Below are 20,942 nucleotides of genomic sequence, written 5' to 3'. Positions count from 1 at the left end.
CGTATTTAATACATAATTTACAAAAAAAATATTTCGTGATGAATACATGATTATTACTACTATACTTTAGTTTAAAATATTTAAGTTTTCATACTTATTATTTTTTTTTATTACATCGTCTGTGAAAAACTTATATATTTTTTTTATAAATAGTTTAATAATAAAATTAGTAGTGTTATAATATATAATCAAAGGAAAACGCATTTCAGGAGTTTTTATTCTTATTTGAGGGCATCACAATCGAAACACCCAAAATCAAGTAGTCAACAGGCGAAACCGCATACCGATAAATAGTTATGAAAATAAGATATATTTAATTAATTTACATGCATTGAAAGATTCTATCCTTTAATATTTTTTGTTGTGGAAATTTGGAAAACTATAACAAAGTAAATCTAATCGTAATTTTTCTGTTATCGTTACAATGTCTGCCTGAACTAAAAACTCGATATAAAATTCTTGAATAACAGTAGAAAAGCCCAAAACTTTAATTTAAACAAAAACATATTAAAGTCAATTTTATTAATATCTGTCTGTGGTGATAACCATAAAGATGTTGAGACATTTTTGAATATTCGTTACTACTTACTAAGCTACATAGCTAAGTAACACTTATCTGCTGAAAAAAAAATGGAGAAAGATTCATAGTAATTAACTGACGAGATTCCATTTTCAAAATATCAATAAAAATCACAATTTTACTTATTAATTAATAATATCTTGGTGCTATTTTTAAATCTTATTACATACTACATTTATTAAACTTAACAAATTATAAATAGATCTCATATGCTTCTCGAAAGAATATTAATTACTTCTTGAAAATAATGTTGAAAAATAAGAACACAAAACAAAAATTCTTTTGTAATTTATTATATATGAAATATAGAATAATGCAGAATTTTTAAATTAAAACACGTGCTTTGGAAAAGGCGCGCTCTGCGAGCGCTCCGACGCGGTCGCGGCGTGCAGCAAGGGCGTCGCTATGGTGCTGGAAGCTTTGGCGCGGACTTACAAAGCTCCGTTCCTTACTAGCGATGCCGTTAGCGCAGGCTCGGGCGGGCGGCAGGCGGCGGGCGGGCCGTGGGAGGTACCGTTAGTGACGTCACAGTTATGACGTCGCAGTCGTGACGTCAGACAGCGCGATATAGCCACCAGCCTCGGCGGCGGCGGCCTCAGTATCGCACCGCCCGTCCGACAGCGCGTACTTCCGCGCGTACCCTTGTTACTTCGACTACCGCTAACTGTGAGTGAGTGCGCGTGCAGTGAGTGCTATGTGCTCGGCCGCATGAGGATCCTGTTAAGCGAACTAGGACTATCTGGCGCGTGCCTCGGTTTGACCCTGGAGCCGTGCGCCGCCTCTGAGGACTCCGACAAACCAGCGCCAGGTCAGCGCCCGCACGACGATTCGCCTCCCTCTACTTCTGTGTTTATTTTCGCTTTCGTTGTGTAGAACCTCTGGGTGTTGTAGACTCTGTGTGGAACTGTTGTGACGATGGCCATCGGCTAGAATGCGAGGTGCGTTGCTGACGCCCTCCAGCCAATTTTGCGGCCTTAGACAATTTATTTTCACACGTATGTACTTTATTTTTTTTATTTTTTGATTTTACAATTAATTTTTATTTATTTAATTTTATTTCTTACAACTGTCTTCTCTTGCAATTTTCATAAACTTTACAGTTAAGTTACTTTTAAGTTATTCAAATTATTATTGCTCTTTTCCGGAAAATTTAGTATATGCCTTTAATTTTCAATCATAATATGAGAAAATTTAATTTATAAACATAACGAGAAATATTTATTTATACATCCACCCATACCAACGTGGGAAGAAGCAGGATGCAACACTTACCCAATGACCTATAATTAAATGTTACGGACATAAAAGGAAAGCTCGATATTGAACTTTAAAAATAAACATACACATTTATATAGAATATTCAGAATTGTTTTTAATCAATTTTGAATATTTTGACGTCAAGATATGTTACCAATTTATCTCTAAAAAAACTCTTGCTAAGGGTATAACGAACTTTTTGACTGTTACCTACCTACCTACTTTTAACCTTAACTCAAAACACGTGCTTGTAAGTGCGAAAATTATAATCGAATATTTTATTTAAATAATAATTTTAGCACATGCTGATACGTATAAGTAGACAATTATTATTTCTATCATTTTGTCATAAATATTAATTATTTGTATTACAACTTCGTCCAACCAATGAGCATCACTTTCTTATTCCTTAAATTCGAAGGTAATTTTTATATAAATTATTAAGCTGTCCAAAGCCACAAGTAATTAGTAATAACAACGTAAGTTATTATCAACATGTCAACTCTAAATATTATTAACTAAAAATAGAAAATAATATAATAAAAGTGAAATATTAATCAAAACTTCACCATAATAAATATAGAATCTAATAACATGTCAAATGATCGTATTATATCACAGAGGATATTAAATAAATCATTAATGTGTAATGCAATTATACCGCAAGACATGCTAATAAAATATTGCATAGTGTAGGTTAGTGCGGCAAAATTAATATCGTTTTTGTTGTGGAGCATTAGGTAACTATAATATAGGATGAGAGTGTCGCGATCGCCTCCGGTTTGGAGCCGATGGCCTCACCTAAACTACCTTCCACTTGCCCAATCGGCTGTCGCAACCGGCAGACGTTGCACCTGCCGACGAGATGTGTCCGCAAATTGCCAATGATCACTGATCGCATAATACTGTATTGTAACACTACATTCAAAAACATACGTCTAAGCGCAGATCAAATATTGAACACCGAAGCGGCACTTTCACTTTTTATTTACACGTAACATCTAAATTCACCGACATCAGGCATATAAAAACAAAAGTGGATCTATAAAATCAACAACGTTTCACTGAATTAAGATTTATGTACCTATTCATAGTCAAAAGATAAATGTTCGACTTAATATAATAATTAAACTTTTTAAAAGCTTGTAGCTTTTTATTCTGTAAATCATGTTAATGGTTCTATATTACCCGGCTGATAAGACGTGATATCAGAGTCCAGCTGGCGTGACGTCACGTCGGAACACATTCGTTTCTCTCTGACGTCATATCTACTCCGCCCTGGTCATAAAAGCTCCTGACGCGGGCGCGATACCGAGAGAGCCTAGATAAGATAAAACCTATTGTTATTATTGCCTTATTATGGTTACATGCTGTATATAGAATTGATTTCTCCTGGAAAACCGTTTGCTTGACACTGAACATTGATTATTTTTATAACATCCCTTCCGTTCAAAAGCTATAGCATATTTTATTATTACCAAGCAGTTATTTATCACGTGCAAAGCTAATTTTTAAAAAATCTGACATCCCGTTCTGAAAGTTTTCATGAATTGTGGTATTGCATATATATTGTATTGCACCCCATCAACCAACCTACCGACACGCTTTGCTCGCTCTTCCCTAAATGCATGAGAAAATGAAATGTACAATTTTAATTCACATACGCCTGTTAAGTAAACACCTAACTTTCATGTCATTAAATTATTTTCAAAATTCCAAAATACTGTCCCAACGGATTTTAGCATCTAGGTGTTAAGTCGATTCGGTACGGTACCCGACGCCGGTGTCAATAAAATTGCCTACTGCATATTTTTAGCCATTCATTTTAACTGCTGAAACGTTTGAAGCGGAATTACGTCACAGCGTCTAAAAATACGTGGGTGGCTGTGCGGTGGTGGTAAGGGGGTTGGGAAAGCGTGTGGGCCCGCGGCCTCGGCCTCCATCGACACCTGTGACGTCGCTAACGTTACGTCACGCATCGACCCGCGCTCCGCTTCAAGGTCGCCCTTGCATACCCTCGGATATCGACTTCCTAAAATTTGTTACCTCATTAGCAATTGTCCAAAAATTCCCCTTATACTTTGAGGAAGTGATATTACCGATCATTTTTGAAAACTCTTATTTAACTCTAATCTGTAAGTATGTATTTTCATCTTTAGAAAAATCTATAATATCTTTGTCTTGATGATCTTTTACTTTTTCTTCACTATTATATCGTGTCTGAAATACTAATCTTGGAGTAAATTAAATCCGAAAAATATAAATGATTCACCACACACGAATAAATTGCTATTGTCCATTTATTGAAGACAATATTAATTGGTAATTCTATAAACATTGCCTCTAATACTAACCTGCTCTTACAAGGCATCTTTTACATTTATTTACAAAATTTGTTATCATGCTTTAAAAAAACAAGACAAAAATATTTTTGCTTTACTTCTAGAGGCTCTCTTTGTGTTCATAAAATAGTTTATATCCTACAGTAATTAATTACACTAAACCACTTACTGAAGAATTAAAGTATGAAAAGTAAATGCTATATTTTAAGTTTTTTGTCTTAATCCGTGAATTTCCTAAAAAATGTCTAAACAGTGCGTTTTTCTTGTTTGTTACAAACTAAAAATATCTGATTACAACTAATGACTGATCGAGCTTAGTTTACGAAGTCGACACGTTTAAGTTACACCAATAAATTTAAATTTATTCAAAATAGTTACATAATCTTCTTAAATATCCGCGGCGACTACCAGCGAGACAGACTTCAAGGTCGCAGATTCAGCTTTACCTAATAAAAAAATTGTTAGATATCCAAAGCTTAAGATGGTCATTAAAATTTTATTGTCGTTGTGTCATGTAAACGTATTAAGATTTAAGTAATTAATAATCCAGCGACGTTACCTTTATCGATTGATGCTGATTAACATTTAACAATAATCATAATCTATATTTTTTTATCCGCTCATAAAGAAGTATTGCAGTATCAGTAAATAAGCTGAATTCGATAAATAAAAACTTTTATGAATTCTGCTTTCACATAGCTAATGCTTAAATAATGTTATATTTCATAGACTGTATATACATTCTACCCGCATACGTAAAATTATTTTAAACAAAAGTTTCTCTTACTTCTAAACATTTTTCATAATGTCTTAAAAAAATATCTATGTTTTAACTAAGGAGCTTACTCAGCATCAAATAAAGTGAATTTAGATTGGCAATAGATGCATAAATAATAACGTTAGAAAATAAGCTGCAGTTAGTTTCACAAAGAATATTAATTTTTATAGGGTGGTTATTCCAAGATGAAAATTGAATAATAATATTATAAATCCTACTAATATTATAAATGCGAAAGTTTCTAAGGATGTGTGTGTGTGTTGGTTGCTCTTTAGCGCAAAAACTACTGAATCGATTGCAATGAAATTTGGTATGTAGACAGCTGGACAACTTGAATAATATAGGCAACTTTTTATCCCGATATTCCTACGGGATACGGACTTACGCGGGTGAAACCGCGGGGCGCAGCTAGTTACTTAATATTCTATAATTTCATATCAATGTTGTTCCTGTTATTGTTCACAAAATCTTGCCACGCGAAGAGTAAATATTTTTATTAAACATATTTCACCTTGATATAGCCGCAAATTTAAGGTATTATAATGTTTAAAATTTTGTATGCAAAAATAAAAGCCTGTTATTTCGAGAGCGGTTTACAATTATTTAATCAACAACCATGTAATAAGTACCCAAAATATTTAATTACTTCATTTAATTGAAAATTGTAAGTTGTTTATGTAGGAGATTTTGTGGCGCCTTTGAGTATTGAATATTAATAACATGACACCTAGTAGCTACTAAACCAGTTATGTTCAAAAGCTGTTGAATTTTATTTTAAATTTAGTGCTACATTAAAAATATACCTACTTTGTATTTAATCAAAGAACCTGAATAAATATTTACAAATTTATGTATAGTCTGACGCAAATGGTATCGAACACTAAGCACGTTTATTTTTCAATTCGCGAAATTAATATTCTTATATGATATTATCTAAAATTCAAATAAACTTATGTTGTTAGAGACGAGATAAAAATAAACTTACCGCAAACGGCAATATACTGTACTTAGCACTACAGTATATTGTGTTATTGGGTGGAATACGTCAAATGCGATGACGTCACGCCACACCACCCCCTGCCGACCGACACTAAGTTCTGATTCTCTACAGCTGACTATTTGCGATGTAGTATCATTGTATTATTTTTTTAAAATAACTTTTGTATTTTAGCCCCGTGTATGTATTTTTTTAACAGAATATATTATGACAAAGTTGCTAATAGAAGCGTTTTCTCACAAATTTGTTATTTATGTTAAACAAAATAAACAATTAAGTATCTGCCCATATGATATGATAACACCAAAGAAACGTGTATATTTATTAATTTTTGTACAGATAAGTTATTGCTATAAGAAATTCAGCTTATAAATAAAGTAAGCTAATCAAGTTTGCATTTAAATATGACTACTCTCTACAATATAAAACAAAATACAATGTGTGGTACACCAAATTGATATCCAATAACGTCGTATAACAAAATATTGTAAGACCGTGAAACCACTTTTCAATTAAGTTCGTAGCCTACATGTGTTCTGCATCATATCAACTACTATTTACCTAAAGGCTATATTAATACCATCTTTTAGGTGGAAGCGACACTATATTAATTTAGTTGCGCCATCTTTCGTATACTGCACTAACTTTGAATTATATGTTAGCTTTTAGTTTTCCCTCCGATACTCCCTGCAGTATTCCCATAATATCCGAGAGATGTCGCAATAACGAAGCTTTTAAAGCTCCGAATACGCAAGAATTAGACAGGTATTTTTACCAGTATGTTTTTATCAATGAACACATCTAAATCTAACGAATATATGTTTTTAATCCAATAGTACGTACCAAATTAAATTTCTCTTAAAACTCTCTTTACTATATTAATGTTAAATAGAAAATACTGGAAAAGTAAAGTTATGAATTAGTGACAATAATCACATATTTCTGCCTCTTTGGGCATCTTTTAGATTTTTCAACTCTAAAACAAAAAACAATTAAATATATCTTGAAGATATGTAATGCAAAAGCTCATTGTTTTATTGTTACCCTTACAACTGTTAATGCTATTTTATTTTTGAAATCGAAACCGTGATGAATAGTAAATCATAGATCTAATGAAATTCAGCGTCATGAATGTAAATATCGAAATTGAATAGAAAACGAAATTGAAACATTTCTTGAGTACTTATAAATAATTGTTATGTTGCTGGTATCAGCACAATAAAAACTTTATAAAAGTTATAAAACATTACATATGACACAGTGCGTTGTAAAATGTAAATTGCCAATTTTTATGCATCTGTTCATGAAATATATGTAATGTAGAGCTTTATGCTGCCACGCCTTTACCAATACATACATACGGAAGTGTATTTGAGATGCAAAAATAGGTTGTAAATTTTGTGAGTAATAAAATCTTCAGATAAACAAGCACAGTGCATTCAGGAAATAGTCTCAAAATTGCAACTTGTTACTTTATAGCGACAAGATAAGAACTTGAGCAAGTTTTTTCGAATGAGATTGTTAAAAACAAGGTTTATCGTGCATGGATTTATTGAAATTTCTTTGGTTTAAATTTATTAACATTTACAAAGCGTGTTATATCCGAATTTCACTATATATTTATAAGCGAATGAGTAGATTTGTGAAAGCCTCAGTGGGCTTAAATAGAAAAAATAGAGGATTGTAGGCTTGACGAATGAGCAAAAAATATATATATATTTGTACAATATCCACACCATCAACTTCAAACAATGGAGAAAAACATCGTGAAGAAACCGGCATGTCAAGAATCAAAAGTTCGACGACATGTTACATATGCTACATCTGCCAGCTCGCGCTTGGCCGGCATTTGCAAATTGTTGATATAAGAACATTAAAGCTTTTAAAATTTAATTTGTATCTCTATAATCCGCACACGTTCAAGCAAGTTTAGAGCGATTTAGAACTATTTTTGTATTTACACTTACAAATCAAGAATATAAAACTTATCAATTAACTGAAAAATATATGTTATTTATAATGGTTTCTAACAACGACACTGAAAGTGTGTAAATATAATAATAATGATTCAAATTACATCTGCCAGATCGCGCTTGGCCGGCATTTGCAAATTGTTGATATAAGAACATTAAAGCTTTTAAAATTTAATTTGTATCTTTATAAGCCGTACACGTTCGAGCAAGTTTAGAGCGATTTACAACTATTTTTGTATTTACACTTACAAATCAAGAATATAAAAATTATCAATTAGCTGAAAAATATATGTTATTTATAATGGTTTCTAACAACGACACTGAAAATGTGTAAATATATAGGAATAAATAATAATGATTTAAATTATATGAATACAAATAAATATAATTAACGAATTAATCGCGATAATGAAAGCTAAAATTGGTTTTTATTTATTTGATGTTACTTTTATGGATTTGTGGAAAGAATAACTGGCTTAATTGTAATTATTAAATTATTATAAATTAAATTCCCTCTTATTAGGGCTTTCGTTCATTTTTCCCTAAAAGTTTTGTAAGCTTTAATAAAATATTCGTAAGCAGAAGATAAATCGATATTCAAATGTACATAAAGCATAATTGATTACCTGTTAATATAATTAAAATGAGAAATAATAAAATTAAAATCCCAATGATTTAAAACAAGTTCCAACCTCCACGGCTGAATAACTTCCTTGTTGTTAATATAGGTAGAGATCTCACACATCAGTTGCTCAGCTAGAAATATTCAAATGATATGCATTTTATGGTTGTAATTTATCAATTTTTTATATTTCAGTTTTGATATTAAATCTTTCAGAGCAAATTTACGTAGTTCGTAATGTATTATTTCAGCTAGTTCATTTCTCATAGTAAAAATACATAGTTTGTTAGAAAATTAACGTTTTTCAACTGAGTTCCCAAAAACGAAGAAGGTTCTCAATTCGGTTGAATTGCTTGACTGTATTTGTACACAATCTCCGTTGGCATTCAACCGATTGACGTGATTCTTTATGTGTTTGAGAGGCTTATTTTATCATTTGGAAGAGTCATTTTAGAATTAGGGTAGTTGAAAGGCTTTTTTATCATTTGGAAGAGGCATTTTAGAATCAGGGTAGTAAGTACCTGCCTTCCTTGTTTGTAACAAAGATTTGTTTTTATTAATTAGTTTAAATATAAGTAAAGACCAAAAAGCTTATTTACTAGGATTAGTGCACCCTTAATTATTTTAAAGGACTGTCCTATATTGGCAGTAAAAAAGCATAGCTGTATGCATGAACTGAATAAGTAAGTAACAGAATAAATAAATAAATAGTAATAGAATAGTGTAAGTATGAATTATATGAAATCTATGATTAAAAATACACAGCATTATTAAAATTTTTCCTTTATATTATTAAAATATGACCGCTCTATTTTATCACAGAATCCACTTGGAGGAACGATAAAAATAATAAATAAATAAATCGTATCCTATCCTATCCTACTAATATTATAAATGGCAAAGTTTGTGAGGATATACTTATGTGTATGAGTATGTTTATTACTCTTTAACGCAAAAACTACTGAACCGATTGCAATAAAATTTTAACAGGATACAGACTTTTGCGGGTGAAACCGCAGGGCGCAGCTAGTAAGTTATAAAGAATAAAAATAAAATCTGAAATTAATTGAAACAATAAAAATGCGCACTTTTTGCAGGAGTATGTACACTTACCCCATAATCTTACCTTTTAAGTAGTTAGGTGTAGTAGAAATCATAATAGAGTAGTGTAGTAGAAATCAAGAAAGATTTTGCAATGATCTCATTATAAGAATGTTTTTGTCAATTTATCCAGATTTATTATACTGCAGTAGTATGAATAATTTATAATTTTATAATTTTTAAATTCAGTAAGAGAAATAAAAAAAATTTTGATTGTTTATTCTATACACGCTTACATAAATAGATGTTTTGTCTGTATCTTAATAAGCTCGGAATTAATGGTTCCTAACATAATAGAAATTGCAAATGCCAGTGATTTCATAACTTCCCAAGGGATCTATCGCCTTTGCGCCCCAAAAACTTTGGATTTTTGCTGTTTTACTATTATCCACTTTATGACAAAGGCACAAAGTACAATATCCTATTCAAAATGAGTGCATTCAGTAGAAGTTTTAATAGACGTAGATGAGGTGTGTATATTGGATTCAATTTTCGGGGCGTGGCGAATCAAGCACCGTGACACGATGTATTCAAAAAGGCAATATTTGGCTGACAAAACAGCAGTATAAATTAAAAGACCTTTCTTTTAGCCCGCCACAACTAGTTATGCCGGGATTGCGTTCGGTTGTTTTGAAGTGACTACAAAAACTATTGATTTGTCAATTACGTGCGCCTATTGGGAAGTAGGAATCAAAGTATGTTCGTCAGGGGTAAATAATACATGGATCGCATAGCGTGATAGTTCAAAGCTGCATGATACCCACAACGGGTCGTCCAACCGCTCAGAAACACTTGCGTTCAACCCTTCACAACAGTTATTCACTAATTTAATTGATTTGACTTATCTACTCAAAAGAACCATAAAACATAATTCGTTAATATTATTTTTACGTCAAAATGACTCGACTATGTCATGAGAAAATGTTTTTTTTGTTACAGGGTCGAGCGCAATAGAGTCGCGCTCGCCAAGCGCTTTTTCACCAAACTCATCCAGCATGCTACTGCTGCAGACACAAGTATGTATTAATATTTTAACTTCATATTGTTAAAATCTAGTAATTTTTCTCACAAATCGAATACATTCATCAGTTATAACACCTGCAGACAGTTGCTTTAAAAAACGTCACTATAACATGTTTGAAAAGAACGTCATTGGCTTACCGTGACCGCCCATTAACGTCCGCCTACCTTAACATTAGATACGCCTCTATTTATTGATTTTGTTTTCTTTTGCAGAGCAACTACAGTTCGTCCTTCATTGATCTTCTGTCATCGCAATATCAAGAAGATTCCTCAGAAATCTTAGACGAGAATTTAGATCCTTTTCCGGACGTAGAATTTCATGCTCCGGTTCCTCCTGAAATTAAATCTCAACGAACTACGCCAGTGAGCGAAACACCATCACCAACGCCAGGCCCTGCTTTACCAAGTTTTGAGGAAACATATTCAGTTCGGTATCCAAAACAAGAGATGGCGGAATTTGGAATAAAAATGGATGAAGATTGTTACAACATTGGCCCATATTCTCACCAAGGGCACGCACCCACACAATTACTGTATCAATATCATCAACCTTCTTTACCCTATGTACCGTCGCCCTATTACGCCCCGGCTCAACCTTGTAGTCCTACGTTCGATACCGGAGGCGTTACCCCTACACAGGACTCATACTCTTTACCTCCATTCCCAAGTACAGCAGATTTACATATTACGACGGATCAAAATTCACGGCAAAGACGAGCTTCTTTACCCGTACAAAGATCAGAATCTAGCAGTTCGAATGAAAGCCCTAAATTACACGGTGGTCGCGTACACTGCATGCAAGCGTCAACTCCTAGTTCAGCAGCAAGTTCTCCAGGTGGGGCACCTCAAGATAGTGTAGGAACAAGAGCAGCCCCACAATCACCAAGTCAGTTATGTGCCGTTTGTGGAGATACTGCTGCTTGTCAGCATTATGGTGTCCGTACTTGTGAAGGATGCAAGGGATTCTTTAAAAGAACTGTGCAAAAGGGGTCTAAATACGTATGTTTAGCTGAAAAGTCCTGTCCAGTAGACAAAAGAAGACGCAATAGATGTCAGTTTTGTCGTTTTCAAAAATGTCTTGCTGTAGGAATGGTTAAAGAAGTAGTAAGAACGGACTCATTAAAGGGAAGACGCGGAAGATTACCTTCTAAACCAAAATGTCCGCAAGAATCACCTCCAAGTCCACCAATCTCTCTAATAACAGCTCTTGTCCGTGCGCATGTTGATACTTCTCCTGATTTTGCTAATTTAGATTATTCGCAATATAGGGAACCTAATCCGATGGAACCACCAATGTCAGATGTTGAAGTAATTCAACAATTTTACTCATTGCTGACGACGTCCATCGATATGATTAAAGTGTTTGCAGAAAAAGTACCTGGTTATGGTGATTTATGTCCCGAGGATAGAGAACAGTTATTTGCATCCGCTCGTCTGGAATTATTCGTTCTTCGACTTGCTTACCGGACTCGTCCTGAAGACACCAAGCTCACTTTTTGTAATGGACTCGTGCTTGACAAACGCCAATGCCAACGCTCCTTTGGAGATTGGCTTCATGCAGTACTTGACTTCAGTAACACTTTACACTCAATGGACATTGATATATCTACGTTTGCTTGTCTTTGCGCCCTTACTTTAATCACAGGTACGTACTATATTTATTAAATGCCCTTTCTACTAGTCTTCAAAATAAATAGATCTTTTTTTATAAATAAATCTTATTTGCATAGTTTTGCATACCTATATACATACAATAGTCTAGTAACTAGTTGAATTTATTGAATTTCATCAACTCTTACTATATTATCGAATAAATAGATATAAGTTTACCTAGCAATTCCGTACAAAAAAATTAAAACACCTGTTTCTTTTTTTCAGAGAGGCATGGGTTAAAAGAGCCTCACCGTGTGGAACAATTACAAATGAAGATAATCGGCTGCCTTCGAGCTCATATGCCCGGAGGAGGTGGAGTTGGTGGTGCCGGTGCACCTCATTTTAGTCGAGTCCTCGGTGCGTTACCAGAGCTGCGTTCCTTGTCAGTGCAGGGTCTTCAGCGTATTTTCTATTTAAAACTTGAAGATTTAGTACCAGCACCCCCACTTATCGAAAATATGTTCCGAGCAAGCCTACCTTTCTAGAAAGTTTGAACTTAGTTCATGTAGTATCTGCGGATTTCACCGCTCCCGAAACTCGTCCCTCACTTATCTAGAGCCGACTCCGTTATTTTTATAATTATTTACTTAAATTTAAAATATTTTTCGATAGGCTAGGTTAATAACGTAGAGTTCGATCTCCAAGGCATCATCGGTTCATGCTTATAGTATGAATTTCATTATAATTAATTTAAATTGAAAAATTTATACTTAAGTTGTAATATTAACGTACGGTTAAGATTAATTTATTGTTATTGTATATTTGTGTGTGATTCAGTTATATCTTTTAAAATATCTACTTAGTAGTCTGCATTTGAGTTACCGCTCGTGATCAATGGCATCTCGTCGTACAAATATTCCTATGTTATTTACTTGTGTATTATTTTAATAAGAAAAATCTAGTCACAAGACTTATAAATGTAAAAATTTGGCTTATGGGTCACCGATTTTTTATAGTATTTTACAAATAATTAAAGCATTTGTTGATGTCAAAACACGATTGTGATAAACGGAGAGCAGAACGTTTTTCGACCAGTGTTGCGTTTCTTCGTTTGTCTGATAGGTACATGACATTGAGTCGAAACGGAATTATTGATAGAAGTTACCTTTTAGGTTTACATAATTTTAACGCTTGGTCGTTTATTTCGTTTTGACAAAATCTTGCGTCTAAGATCAGGGAAAAAGTTCAGCATGATATAAACTCCTTCAACTCCTACGTGTCTTATAAAGTACCTTCGTAGATAGGTAGCTTAGATATTCCTTAAAGTATATTGTAATATTTCGAAATGTAGTTTTAAAACATATCAGTGTATTTTAAATATGTTTAAAGTACACACAGAAGTTAATTACGTATGAGTACATAATATAGTTAAAGTTATAATACTTATACATTATAATTAACTAATATATTATGACGTTCAAATTAATGTGGTAACCCATGTGTGCAATTTAGTACATTTTAAATGGGTGATGATCCTTAATGGACCAAATAGTATATACAAACCTTAATAACAAAATTCTAGATCTATTAATTTTCAAAAGACCGTTATAAATATTTTAGACTGATAGATGTTTAAAATATATATATATATATATATATATATATTCGTCGATCTAAAACAATTATGTACATAAAATTGAATTTAAACACAAAAAGACTTGAAGAAACATATATAAATATATCAAAATTCGTTCACCCTATATATTGAATTGAATCAAAATGTCCTTTACAAATTTCACTTTAAAGTGATATAAAATATACGTTCTCTAGATTCTAAAAATGTTATAGATTATATTAAAGTGATAATTTTATACTAAATTGTATTTTGATAGAAAATGCAAGTGCTGAACTTTTTGCTCGATGCCAGAGCCCCTATAATGTACTAGTTAATTTATAGATATGTAAGTAAGTTACAGTTTATTTCTTAATATTATATGTTTCGCGCATTTCTGAAAACCGTAACTTATTAAGGTGTCTCCCTACTTTTTCCATTTGCTAAGATTTAAAGTGTAAATATAAAATACGCTACTTCTAAATTAATAAATAAAAAAACTGACTGTATCACTAAAATTTAGAAACATCTGTTTGTTTCAACAATATAAAAATGTTCGACTGCACATATTATAAAGTAAGATTAAGTTCAAACATGTTTCACATTGAAAACAAAGACATTTTCAAAAACACATTCCACAAAAAATGTTTTAAAAGCAAATTATGTAACTTCTTGCTTGTAATAAATTAATGTGCACAAAAGTAGGTGAGCGCTGAAAATTATGAACTTGCCGTAGTTGATTAAGTATGTATACCTATTTAAAACTGCAGCATATTAAATCATAATAATTTACTTTAATACCTCCATTTTGAATTTTCATAACTTGATTGCATTTCTTTTTCTACATATAATATTTTATTGATGTGCTTTTGTTACTTAATTATTATTATTCTTTTTCTTTGTAAATATTTTGTCACAATTATACTAACGCAAACGCGTTAATTGAAATATACTGGTGTTTTTCATTTGTTTATTCGTCAACCAACATTTGTTTATAGAATACTTGCGAAAAATTATAATATGATAATGTAAACTTATTAGTAATTGTCATCTCCACCGTGATTTGGTTATTCCTATTATGAAAGGGGAAATTTAATAAACTTAAGACGTACAAATGTCGTTTGAAAAATCATCCTAATGAACTTGTCTGGTACATAATAGAGCTACTTAGCCCTACGTACAAACGCTTTTTTTATGTCATAGCAGACAACTGAGCTGGTGGTTCACCAGATGGTAAGCGATCACCACCGCCCATGAACATTCGCAGAGGTAATTGGTAAAGGAAAAGGAAAGGATTGACGACTGGAAAAAAGGAATGGAATGGGCCTCCGGCTCCCCCACTCACTGTACGAAACACAGTGGCATGCCACTATTTCACGTTTTCTGTGGGGGCGTGGTACTTCGCAGCTGCGAGCTGGCCCAATTCTTGCCGTAGTGTGCTCGACTCCCACAATAGTCTGGGGAGCTTCTTAGGACCTCCTTTCAGAGTAGAAAGTAGACCTTAATCCACCCCGCTAATCCATATAAGATAAGCTATTGGACGAATACCAAGGATACCAATAATAAAATTCATAAAAACCAGCTTAATGTTTAATAAGGCAGGTTGCAGGTCAAAAGGAGTCTTAAAAAAAAACACACAAAAGCATAAAAAAAAATCATATAATACTAGCTTGCCCGCGGCTTCGCACGCGTTAAATTTGGAGTAGTGTAATAGATGAATCACTCTATTTATTAATAAAAACCCCATCAAAATCCGTTGTGTGGTTTTAAGAGGTAATCATACATACTTAATAATCATACAGACTTTGCTTTATTGCCGAGTAGCCTAAGTTATCCTTATTGCAGTTATGTCACTGACAGTCTGTCAGGCCGTTTCTGAGATTAACCGGAACAAATAGATAGACAGACACAGAGGAAGTAAAAAATTGTAAAAAAATTATGATACATTTGTAATGTACCGTGTATACATACGCATTTAGTAAAAAGCTAAGCTATCTTATTTGAATATTTCAAGCATTATAGGTACATTAGATAGGTACTACTACAAAAAAGGGCGAAAGTTTAAAATTTTGTTATAAAACTTATTTTATTAAAAGTATCAATCATTAATATAAAGATAATAGATATGATCTCCCAATTCCATCATAGTCCTGTCACGCGTACAGTAGTTTCACGTTTTACAATAGAAACCATACTGGGAGGAGACAAAGTAAATATTTAGTAGTCTGTGGTAGAGTGAAGACTGTCATAGAATGTATATAAAAGTACTCTGTGTAGAGAACCATGAAAGATCAGTTTACGCAGTGCTGTCGTCGAATAAAATAATGTTGCCAGTATTATTTTAATTGAAATGGGAAAATGATTCTCCTAATTTGGGAAAAATGAATATAAATAGAGTTATATATATATATATATATATATATATATATATATATATATATATATATATATATATATATATATATATATATATATATATATATATATATATATATATATATATATATATATATATATATATATATATATATATATATATATATATATATATATATATATATATATATAACTCTATTTATATTTACACGAATATCGAAAAGATAGAGAAGGATTAAAACATTACTCCCATGTATAAGCTTTAAGGTTTTCCAGCAGTTGTTCAGCATCCCTAGTCCAGGTGTCGGTGGAAGATGGAGTATGAATTGTCTACATAAATATATTTAGGTAGTTCATTGGAATCCTTCGTGTCACCAGAGCACATAGTTTTTTATAGGGTTATAGGATTGTAGGGTCTTAGTGTTAGAGGAGCAAATCGTGACCGTTTTCTAAAACGTGGGCGATCGCCGATCTGTCAAATTTTGTTCATACTGCATACCTTCACTATGGGACATGTGGAGCTGTGGAATTTTTTCTGTAAACACTAACCAAACTCTTTCTGTAGTCTGTGCTTCTTTCATAACTAAAGGTTTACATATTATATACAAAAATAATATGTGAGGTATACGTAGTAAGAACTAAGTAATTACCAAAGAGAAGTATGACAATAAGGGTTACTACTAACTAGTTCTTTATCCAAGTAATAGTAATACGTATTTTAATCTGTGCTCTAGGATCTAGGTACGAGAATGATGAAATGTGACTGTTGTGATGAAATAGGTAATTATTAATTTATATAAGTTAACATTCGATAATAGTACCAATTATAAGAGTTGTTTTTTTATTTTGTAATAACCAAAACAAAATTCGTCCAATGAATGAAGACAATCATCGAATTAGTGCAAAAATCTTCGACATATATTGAGTGTAGTGAACGTATGAGATGGTATTTATATGCTCTTATCTAAAGATTTACAAGACTTGACTAGACTTGCAGGAATGGGTAAAACGTCTGATATGTCGGAAATTCTTGATAAAAATCTGGAAGACATAGAGATCCAAGAAGTATTAAAAAATGGCACTGATCTTAGAGAGTACGCCCTGCAAATCGATAAAAGTATAAAGGAAGCCGAAAAGGCATCTGTAGGTGATTATTTAAAAGAGAGTGAAAATATTATTTCTTTGCATAATCAAATCGAAGAATGCGATGGAATTCTTGAAAGAATGGAAAATATGCTCCTTGTTTTTCAGGTGAGAAGTAGAAAAAAAAAATTTTAAGAGATATTGATGTTTCTTAGCTACCATATTCATAATACTTTGTAAATTTTCAGAATGATTTAGGGAGTATCAGCAACGAAATTATAAGTTTACAAAAACGATCTGTAAACATGTCCATACAACTTTCTAACAGACAAGCATTAAAAGGCCCACTCTCAACATTCATAGAAGATATTGCTGTCTCTGAAACACTCATATTGTAAGGACCGTTTTTCCATATTTTAATTAATAATTATTATGTAAGCATTCACTAAGGCATTGTTTTTTTTTCAGTGGAATCAATAATGTACCTGTAACTGATAAAGAATTCATGGTGCAACTAGCAATTTTAAACCAAAAATTAAATTTTGTTAAGGACCAGGATTTCAAAGAAACAAAAGCTTGTCATGATGTTAAAGATGTACTAGAAAAGTTGAAAATTAAGGCCTTAGCGAAAATAAGAACTTATATACTTGAACAGATTTATAAATTCCGAAAACCAATGGCTAACTATCAAATGCCCCAAAATGCAATGTTGAAATATAAATTTTTCTTTGAATTTGTATTAGCAAATGAACGCAATGTTGCACAAGAAATATGCAATGAATATATTGATACACTCAGCAAAGTTTACTATTCATATTTCAAGTCATATGCATCAAGACTGGACAAATTAAAATATGAAGAAGTTCCTACTAAGGATGATCTTATGGCTATTGAAGATGGATCCAAGGGAGGATTCTTCCAAAAATCTAATTTGAAAAATAAAAGTACTATCTTCACAATTGGTAACCGAGGAGATGTATTAGCACAACAACTTGAAGCTCCCATTATTGTACCACATGTTCAACAAAAAACTAAAGTAATAAACATAATATAAATTATATAAAATGATAAAATATGATATGAGTTTTAAATGTAATATCATATATTTTGTTCCAGTATTCATATGAAGCATTATTTCGTAGTCTTCAATATGCCCTTGTAGACAACAGTTGCAGAGAATACTTGTTCACTACTGAATTCTTTCATGTTAAAGGCAGTCATGCCCAAGAACTGTTTGATAGAATACTTGGCAAAACTCTGTCCTTATTAGTGGTAGGTAGAAAAATTATTAAAAATTTATTCATCTTTTAGCTCCCAGCTCACACCATTTGAAGCAAAGTAGCATCTGCACGCTTCTATTTTTAGCTGATTATCTGGGGAAGTGTGGTATCTTCCCTGATGCTGGCCCAATTCGTGGCAAAAGCGTATTCGCGTCCCACAATAAAATACATTGCCTATTTGTATTCAAACTCCTATCTATTGACAATTGGTTTGTTATTTTTCAGAAAAATGTTGAGAACTATGTTTTAGAGTGTTATGATTGCTTAGCTTTGTTCCTTTGTATTCAATTAATAAACAGATACCGATGGATGTGCCACAAGAGAGCAGTGGCAGCTTTAGACAGGTAATGTTACTAATCTATAGAAATTATATATTCTCAGAATTACTCATCATTATATTATATTGATTCATTAAAAAAAATGTCGAATAATTTAAGACTTGATAATAATAACTTTACGTATTAATTATGAAATAATATTCATACAAATATATTAAGGAATGTCAATGGCAATTTGTCTTTAAAACTTGCTTTATTAGCTACATAATATGTTTATAGGTAACTAACTCATTTAAACTCGATTTTGATAAATACAGATAGATTCAATTGAAACTTACATATTAAGGAACAGTATCAGTATAATAGTATCAGTATAATTTATTGACTTTTTCCAGATTTATAATTAAATATTCTCCTTATGTATACCATGTTAATCAGCAAACGGGGACAATTTAGTTAATTTTATCATTAAAGAGGGTGTTTTAATCTATATTTATTATTTCATTGATGTAGAGTGTGGTATTTCAATTATTAATATATGCAAAAGATAATCAATATGACAAAATCTTTTTCAGTTATTGGGATTCTTTGCTAGGCTCTTTTTGGCCAAGACTTGAATATGTACTAAAGTTAAATATCCAAAGTGTACGTGAATGTGACCCAGCCAAGCTGGCTAACAAGGAGCTGGGCCCACATTATGTATGTATGATTTTCATTTAAGTAATTTCCAATTCTTTTTAGATATTTATCCCTTTAATATGAGCATTACCTTTTATTCACTTCTTTCCAGATAACAAGAAGATATGCCGAATTTTCAGCCGCAATGCTCAGTCTAAGTGAACAATTCCCCTCACAGGAGCTCAGTAATCTACTTCTCGTATTACAAGATGAAGTCCATTGCTTTCTTCTTAAGATGGCAGCAGAGTTTCCTCAAAGAATCCAGCAATTGATATTTTTGATCAACAATTATGATATGGTTTTAAGTATTTTAATGGAACGGACGAGAGACAACACTAAGGAGGCAGAGAGTTTTCGAGAACAACTACAAGCAAGAAGTTCCGAATATGTTGAAGAAATTTTGAGCCCTCACTTTGGTGGTATGATGCAATTTGTTAAGGAAGGGGAGCAGCTGTTAGACAGCGATAAGAAAAATGAATTAGCTAATTTAGAAAAGAAATCACTCACATTAGTTGCATCTTTCTCCTCTAACTGGAAACAAAGCCTTGAAGAAATACACCGAGAAGTTCTAGTTTCATTTCCTAATTTGGTCACTGGCTCTGGTTTACTTCAGATGGCATTGACAAACTTTGTCCAATATTATCATAAATTCAATAAGCTTTTGACACCTAATGCACGAACACAACTCGTTAATATACATGTTATTATGGTAGAAATAAAAAAATATAAGACGAACTTTTGATTATCTCAAATAAAATATTATTATTTTTATGTGCTTTTCATTCTACAATAACGAAAACTAGGACGCGTGTCTTTGAAAGAGAAACTAACAAAAAGAATAATCAAAACTTTATTAGCGGTATCAATATCGTATTTTATACAAAAATCACAGAACATAGAGACCATTTACAAAACATTTAGTCACATAACTAAATACTTATCCCTACTTTCGAAGATGTTATCCGACAGTACGAAATTAAGTGGACTGACGAGCAAAGGAAGTATAATAGTTTCTTTTTGACGTTTTATGACAATTTCTAAAACTTCTTGTAGTTCTAGTTTACAAATTTAAAAAAATTATACTAAAACAAAAATTTACAATAAGAGCCAATGTCTTTAATTAAATAACAAAGCTCCAAAGCAACTAATCCACCTATTATAATTCACAGTTTTAAACGAAATTAAATATTTTACATAATATTTAAAAAAGATACGTTCGACATTCGAAATATCTATTTATTTATTTTTTACATTTCAATTCATGACACACATAATCCCACAGCTTATTGTAACGACTAGTTTGCGCAAGCTCCATTCGCTTGATACGACAGTAAACAAAACGTATATCAAACTTTTAAATTAAATTAAT

At 32.1% G+C, this 20,942-nt stretch overlaps 2 protein-coding genes across 5 annotated transcripts; both read left to right on the top strand.

Moving 5' to 3' along the window:
- Positions 1-964: 964 nt before the first annotated feature.
- On the top strand, positions 965-13,880 carry LOC119830649 (probable nuclear hormone receptor HR38). Its single transcript, XM_038353717.1, has 4 exons — positions 965-1,575; positions 10,590-10,666; positions 10,887-12,318; positions 12,552-13,880. Exons 1-4 carry the CDS (start codon positions 1,512-1,514, stop codon positions 12,809-12,811), a joined length of 1,833 nt encoding a protein of 610 aa, XP_038209645.1. The 5' UTR covers positions 965-1,511; the 3' UTR covers positions 12,812-13,880.
- A 2,855-nt stretch (positions 13,881-16,735) lies between these two features.
- LOC119839046 (vacuolar protein sorting-associated protein 52 homolog) lies at positions 16,736-20,453 on the top strand. Of its 4 annotated transcripts, XM_038365337.1 has the most exons (9): positions 16,736-16,913; positions 16,989-17,034; positions 17,225-17,505; positions 17,586-17,731; positions 17,806-18,373; positions 18,454-18,609; positions 18,843-18,961; positions 19,471-19,594; positions 19,686-20,453. In XM_038365337.1, the coding sequence occupies exons 2-9, from the start codon at positions 17,004-17,006 to the stop codon at positions 20,313-20,315; spliced, it is 2,055 nt and encodes a 684-aa protein (XP_038221265.1). In that variant the 5' UTR covers positions 16,736-16,913; positions 16,989-17,003; the 3' UTR covers positions 20,316-20,453. The 4 variants fall into 4 exon arrangements, with proteins under 4 accessions (XP_038221265.1, XP_038221417.1, XP_038221188.1 ...); XM_038365489.1 differs by having other exon boundaries at positions 16,736-17,034; positions 17,244-17,505; XM_038365260.1 differs by having other exon boundaries at positions 16,736-17,034.
- Positions 20,454-20,942: the final 489 nt, after the last annotated feature.

The sequence above is a fragment of the Zerene cesonia genome, chromosome 1, assembly GCF_012273895.1.
Source record: "Zerene cesonia ecotype Mississippi chromosome 1, Zerene_cesonia_1.1, whole genome shotgun sequence".
Lineage (NCBI taxonomy): Eukaryota > Metazoa > Arthropoda > Insecta > Lepidoptera > Pieridae > Zerene > Zerene cesonia.
Note: the sequence above shows the minus strand (reverse complement) of the source record. Positions and strands in the feature narration are given on the sequence as shown.

What these genes read in the sequence shown, in the direction of transcription:
- LOC119830649 (XM_038353717.1), top strand. Translation starts at nt 1,512, where the DNA reads ATGCGAGGTGCGTTGCTGACGCCCTCCAGCCAATTTTGCGGCCTTAGA. An exon ending in TAGACAATTTATTTTCACAC is followed by an intron (nt 1,576 to 10,589) that starts GTATGTACTTTA and finishes TTTTTGTTACAG; the next exon opens with GGTCGAGCGCAATAGAGTCG. An exon ending in TGCTACTGCTGCAGACACAA is followed by an intron (nt 10,667 to 10,886) that starts GTATGTATTAAT and finishes TTTCTTTTGCAG; the next exon opens with AGCAACTACAGTTCGTCCTT.
- LOC119839046 (XM_038365337.1), top strand. Translation starts at nt 17,004, where the DNA reads ATGATGAAATGTGACTGTTGTGATGAAATAG. An exon ending in TGACTGTTGTGATGAAATAG is followed by an intron (nt 17,035 to 17,224) that starts GTAATTATTAAT and finishes TCTTATCTAAAG; the next exon opens with ATTTACAAGACTTGACTAGA. An exon ending in AAACTCTGTCCTTATTAGTG is followed by an intron (nt 18,610 to 18,842) that starts GTAGGTAGAAAA and finishes GTTATTTTTCAG; the next exon opens with AAAAATGTTGAGAACTATGT.